General features: G+C 50.1%; 1 protein-coding gene across 1 annotated transcript; it reads left to right on the top strand.

Annotated features, from left to right (window-relative positions):
* The first annotated feature begins 3,851 nt into the window (after positions 1-3,851).
* MRPL17 (mitochondrial ribosomal protein L17) lies at positions 3,852-5,261 on the top strand. Its single transcript, XM_054031869.1, has 3 exons — positions 3,852-4,066; positions 4,207-4,275; positions 4,636-5,261. The coding sequence occupies exons 1-3, from the start codon at positions 3,893-3,895 to the stop codon at positions 4,930-4,932; spliced, it is 540 nt and encodes a 179-aa protein (XP_053887844.1). The 5' UTR covers positions 3,852-3,892; the 3' UTR covers positions 4,933-5,261.
* The last annotated feature ends 739 nt before the right edge of the window (positions 5,262-6,000 follow it).

The raw sequence follows: 6,000 nt of genomic DNA, 5'->3' as shown, positions 1-6,000 counted from the left end.
CAACCCCAACGTCACCCTAACCCTCACCCCTGACCCTAACCCTACCCTCACCCTAACCCAAACCCTAAACCCTCACCCTGACCCTAGACCCCTAACCTAACCCTAACCCTACCCCTACCCGGACCCTAAACCCTAACCCTTCTCCCTCACCGTACCCTAACCCACCCAACCCTAACCCTACCCCTGACCCTCAGCCTGACCCCAAACCCTAACCCCAACCCATCCTAACCTTATCCCTAACCCAACTCTAACCCTCCCCCTCCCCCAACCCTCCCCCAACCCCTCCCCCTCCCCCAACCCTCTCACCCTCACCCCTAACCCTAAACCCGACCCTTGACCCTAACCCTACACCCGACCCTTGACCCTAACCCTACCCCAACCCTCTCACCCCTTCACCCTCACGCTATCCCAACCCTAACCCGTAGCCCTAACCCTACCCCTAACCGCAACCTAACCCTAACCCCAACAACCATAACCCTAACTCTATCCTAACTGTACCCCCTAACCCCAACCCCTCACCATCACCCATACCTTCACCCTAACCTAACCCGACCCTCACCCTGACTCTAACGCGAACCCCTAAACCCTAACCCTAACTCACCCCTCACCCTTAACCCTACCCCTCACCCCTCCCCTCTAACCCTGACCCTACCCCAACCCTAAACGCTAACCGCTAACCCCACCCTCAACCCCAAAACCCTTACCCAACACTAACCCCTAATCCAACCCTAACCTTCCCCCTTAACCCTAACCAACCCCTAGCCCTACCCTAACCCTACCCCCTACCCCTAAACCCAACCCTAACTCTAACCCTACCCCAACCCTAACCCAATCCTAACCCGCACCCCTAAACCCTATCCCTACCCTCACCCCAACCCCTAAACCTTAAACACTAACCCTAAGCAAATAAGGAAGTGTTCTTTACCCCTTTACATAACACAAGAACCAGGGAGCACCCAATAAAATTAGTAGACAGCAGGTTTAAAACCAACATAAGGAAATACTTCTTCCAACAATGCACAGTGAACCTGTGGAACTCATTGCCAGGAGATGTTTTGGCTTTCACACGTATAACTGGTTTCAAAAAAAGAATTAGCTAAATTCATGGAGCATAGGTCCATCAATAGCTTTTAGCAAAGATGATCAGGTATGCGTCCCACTGCTCTGGGTGTCCCTAAACCTCTGACTGCCAGAAGCTGGAACTGGATGACAGGGGAGGGATCGCTTGATAAATTGCCCTGTTTCATTCATTCTCTTTGTTGCATGTGGCACTGTCCAATGTTGAAAGACAGGATACTGGGGTAGATGGACCATGATCTGACACAGTATGGCTAGTCTTATGTTCTTAACACAGGTTTGGGCAGCAGTGACTTTTTCTTGGGTTATTTGCTGTGTTTGCAGAGGACTCTTCCTGGTCAGTGGAGCATCCCAGGAGCCCTAACCAGAGGAGGAGCTGGAAGAAGTGGACCTCAGCAGCCTGGACATCTCACATTGCTGGGGAGCTGAGGAGATCAAGACTTGTGCCTGGTAGTGACTGTGATGGGAGGAGGCGAAACTGTCAATTTTTTTTTAAATTATGTCTCTATAAATTGTCTGAGTAGCCATATCTTCCCCTGAGAGCAAGAGAAACACAAGGGGAAGTGTCGGTCTTCTACTTAGCAGGGAAGGAGAGAGAATAATTGATGACATCAAGAAGGCTGAGGTATTTAATGCCTATTTTGCTTTAGCCTTCACTACTCAACACAATATTAATAAGGGGAAGGAATGCAAGCTAAAATAGGGAAAGAACACATTAAAGAATACTTAGGCTTTGTCTATACTGCACTTTTGTCCGTAAAACTTTTGTCATTCAGGGGTGTGAAAAAAAACACCCCTGATTGACAAAAGTTTTACTGACGAAAATTGCTGGTGTGGACAGGACAGCACTTTGTCAGCAGGAGACCCTCTCTTTGGGGGCTGTTCACACTGGCACTTGTCACAGAAAAACATTTGTCTTTTGGGGGGAGAGGGGCTTAACACCTCTGAAAGAAAAGCTTAGTCATTCAATTGCCAGTGTAGACATAGCCTTAGATAAATTAGATCTAGTTAAGCTAGCAAAGCCTGGTGAAATTCATCCTAGGGGAATTAGAGAACTAGCTGAAGCAATCTCTGCACCATTAGCAATTATCTTTGAGGAGGATGGCTGAAGTCCCAGAGAACTGGATCTAGAGAATTATAGACCAGCCAGTCTAACTTCAATACCTGAAAAGATACTGGATCAAATTCTTTGTAGGCCTCTAGATGCTTACAAATTGACTGAGTTATAAGGTGTAGTCAGCATGGATTAGTCAAGAACAGCAGGCCAAACCAACCTAATTTCCTTTGATAGGGTTACTGGCCTAGTGGATGGGGGGAAGCTATTCGAGTAACATATCTTGATTTTAATAAGGCTTTTGACACAGTCCCACATTACTTTTTCATAAGCAAACTACGGAAATGTGGCATAGATGAAATTACTATAATGTGGGTGTGCTACTGGCTAAAGGACCATACTCAATGAGTAGCTATCAATGGTTTGCTGTCAAACAGTACAGGCATATCTAGTGGGGTCCTGCAGGGGCCAGTCATAGGTCCAGTAATATTCAATATTTGTCATTAATGACTTGGATTATGAAATGGAGACTATGCTTATAAAATTTGTAGATGACACCAAGCCGTGAGGGTTGCAAATACTTTGGAGGAGAGGATTAGTATTAAAAACAAACTTAACAAATTGGAGATTTGGTCTGGATTCAATTGCACAAAATGATTGTCTTCCCACCTTTTCTTTCAAGACTGGAAACTCATTGGAACAGGTAACTGTATTTGTGCCAACTTCATCCTCCTCCTATTTGAATCCTGAGAGGGTGGGCCAACCGGAGAGCCACACACAAAAGCCAGAAAACAACTAAAGACAAACACTCCCACCTTCGGGCTCCCATGTGGTGAGACTGCCCACATCAAAACCGAAATTCATTCAGATTGCCACTTAGGGTACATCTACACTACAGCGGGGAGTCGATTTAAGATACGCAAATTCAGCTACGTGAATAGCGTAGCTGAATTCGACATATTGCAGCCGACTTACCCCGTTGTGAGGACGGCGGCAAAATCGACTTCTGCCGCTTTTTGTCGGCGGCGCTTACTACCACCTCCGCTGGTGGAGTTAGAGCGCCGATTCGGGGATCGATTGTCGCGTCCCGATGGGACGCGATAAATCGATCCCCGAGAGGTCAATTTCTACCCGCCGATTCAGGCGGGTAGTATAGACCAGACCTTAGATTCTTCCAGCAGCTGATAACGGGCACTTCGTTGTATTCACTGTACGCGTTCTCCAGCACTTCTCCCTCGGCCACGTCTGACTCTCGCCTCACCCTGTGCATAGCCAGGCTCCCCGCCCGCAGGGTGACACTCTGCCCGGGGGTGCAGCTTTGAGACGCGCTCCTGGGCGCCGCCAGCGCGTTTCTTGGGGCTGCGGGAAGGGCGAAGCAGTAACGCCTCCCGCCTTGTTCCCGCTCCTGCCCAGAGACTCGGGGTGTCTCCCGCTCGCAGCCCTGCCCAGAGACAAACCGACCCAGCTCTGGCTAGTCCCAACAGCACCGCGGGGAGGGCGCTTGCAGCATACACCGGACTCGGCCGCAGGGGCCGGGTCCCAGGAAGGGGCAGCGGGGCCGCCCCCGCCGCCCGCGTTCGGTACGGAGCACGGCGCCACTCCCTCCGCCTGAGGCCGCGGTCCGGTTCGCGCCTCCCTCCAGGGCCGGCTCCTAATCAACCCCGCCCCCCCTGGCCTTAGACACGCCCCAACCCCACCTCTCGAGCGGCTTCCTTCCTTCCGCTTCCTCAGCCGTTGCTTCCGGTCGGAGTCGGGCTCGTAATGCGACTGTCGCTGGCTGCCGCGATCTCCCATGGCCGCGTGCACCGGCGGCTCGGGCTCGGGCCGCGCTCGCGCCTCGACATGCTGCGGAACCTGGTGACGGCGCTGGTGCGGCACGAGCGCATCGAGACGCACTGGTCGCGCGCGGACGAGATGCGGTTTTACGCGGAGCGGGTAAGCCGGCGCGAGGCGCGCGGGCCGAGGGCGCGTGAGGGGCGGGGCTGGCACGAGGCCGGCGGATCTGTCTGGGGCCGAGGCGGGGCTGTTCCCGGCGGTTGCCTAGTCAGAGGCTGACGATCCCCGTTTCTCCCCAGTTGATCGACTACGCCAAGCGGGGAGACACGGACGAGAAGGCCATGCGCATGGCTGACTTTTGGCTGACGGTGAGTAGTCCGGCGCCGCCGAGCAGCTCAGCCTGAACGGGAAACGGCGCGGACCCGCGGGGGAGGGAGTCAGGACATGTCCTCAGGGACGGAGAGCAGCTGGTTGGGTGCCTGCCCCTCAGCAGTCTGGGTGCCTAGGGAAGGGCTTGCAGACCTGTAGAGGATAGAGGGGCAGCAGGCCTGGCAATTGTGTAAGGGGCCAGTTGAGACCTAGTGCTTGGAGCTGGAAGAGAGCAAGTGCTGAGATGAGACTGGGGGAATGGCTCATGATAAAACGTGTATGGTCTCCCGGGGGGGTTGGATACTGCATGCTGAGGCTCTAATGTGGGCATGTTCCCTCTGCATTCTGTCCTTTTCTAGGAGAAAGATCTCATCCATAAGCTGTTTAAACTGTTGGCTCCCCGTTTCCAGTCTCATTCTGGGAACTATACACGACTGCATCAGATCCCCAATCGAGAGAACCTGGATCGGGCCAAGATGGCTGTGATTGAATACAAGGGGAATCCTTTCCCACCACTCATAGTTCTACACAGGGCCAATGAAAAGACCTTACTCAATCAGCTTCTGAAAGGCTACCGTGAAGACATATTAAAGACCAGAGCTACCCAGGTCCCAGAGGGGGCTGCAGCCTCACTGCATTCAGGGACTGCAGTGTAGTGCAGCATTCTCTTCCCTCTTTGATTGTAGAGGGTGAATGGGGAATCTATACATTGGGACACAGATGAAATTCCACTGAAGAAAGGAATCAGATCCTCAAACTTAAATATTTGCCTCATGTGAGAGCAATGGGTTCAGTTTCCAGACTTACTTTGCAGGTGTCCTGGTTTCTATTCACAGTTCCTGAGGCCTGGGTTTGATTCTTGGTCTTATTCTGTAGGATTATGCAGGAAGCATGCTGTGGTATAAGTAGAAGTCCAGTTGGAGGGGTAAATGATGCTGTGTAACCTAACCCTTGATAGTCTCTGTAAATAAATGCAGAAAAGGAAGTTTCTTTGTTTTCACTGTGTGACAGCAAGTATTGTACCAGACTGCTTGTTGCAGAGGTAAAGTTTCTTGACACCATAAATGACTGCTTCTTGGAGCAACTAGTCCTGGAATCCAGATGAGGAGAGGCACTTCTTGATTTAGTCCTAAGCGGAGCACAGGATCTGGGCTAAGAGCTTGGTAATAGTGACCATAATATTATTAAGAAGCCCATCAAAGTAGCATTTAACTTTAGGATGGGGAACTTCACAAAAATGAAAAGTTAGTTAAACAGAAATTAAAAGATAGTCACAAAAATGAAATGCCCGCATGCTGCATGGAAACTTTTTAAAAACACCATAATAGAGGCTCAAATTAAATGTATACCTTAAATTAAAAAAACATAAGTCTAAAAAAGTGTCACTGTGGCTAAACAAAATAAAAAGTGGTTAGAGGCAAAAAGTCATCCTTTAAAAATTGGAGGTCAAATCCTGTTAAGGATAATAGAAAGGAGTATAAATTATGGCTAGTCCAGTGTAAAAGTATAATTGGGCAGGGCAAAAAAAGAATTCAAAGATCAACTAGCAAAAGACTCAAAAACTAACAAAAAATTTTTTTTAACTCCTCAGAAGCAGAAAACCTGCCAAACAATCAGTGGGGCCACTGGACACTGAAGGTGCTTAAAGGAGCACTGCAGAAAAGCTAAGGATATTGTGGAGAAGCTAAATGAATTCTTTGCATCAGTTTTCACTGTAGAGGATG

The sequence above is a fragment of the Malaclemys terrapin genome, chromosome 6 (assembly GCF_027887155.1).
Source record: "Malaclemys terrapin pileata isolate rMalTer1 chromosome 6, rMalTer1.hap1, whole genome shotgun sequence".
NCBI classification, from domain to species: Eukaryota; Metazoa; Chordata; order Testudines; family Emydidae; genus Malaclemys; species Malaclemys terrapin.
This window is presented reverse-complemented; position numbering and strand designations above follow the sequence as displayed.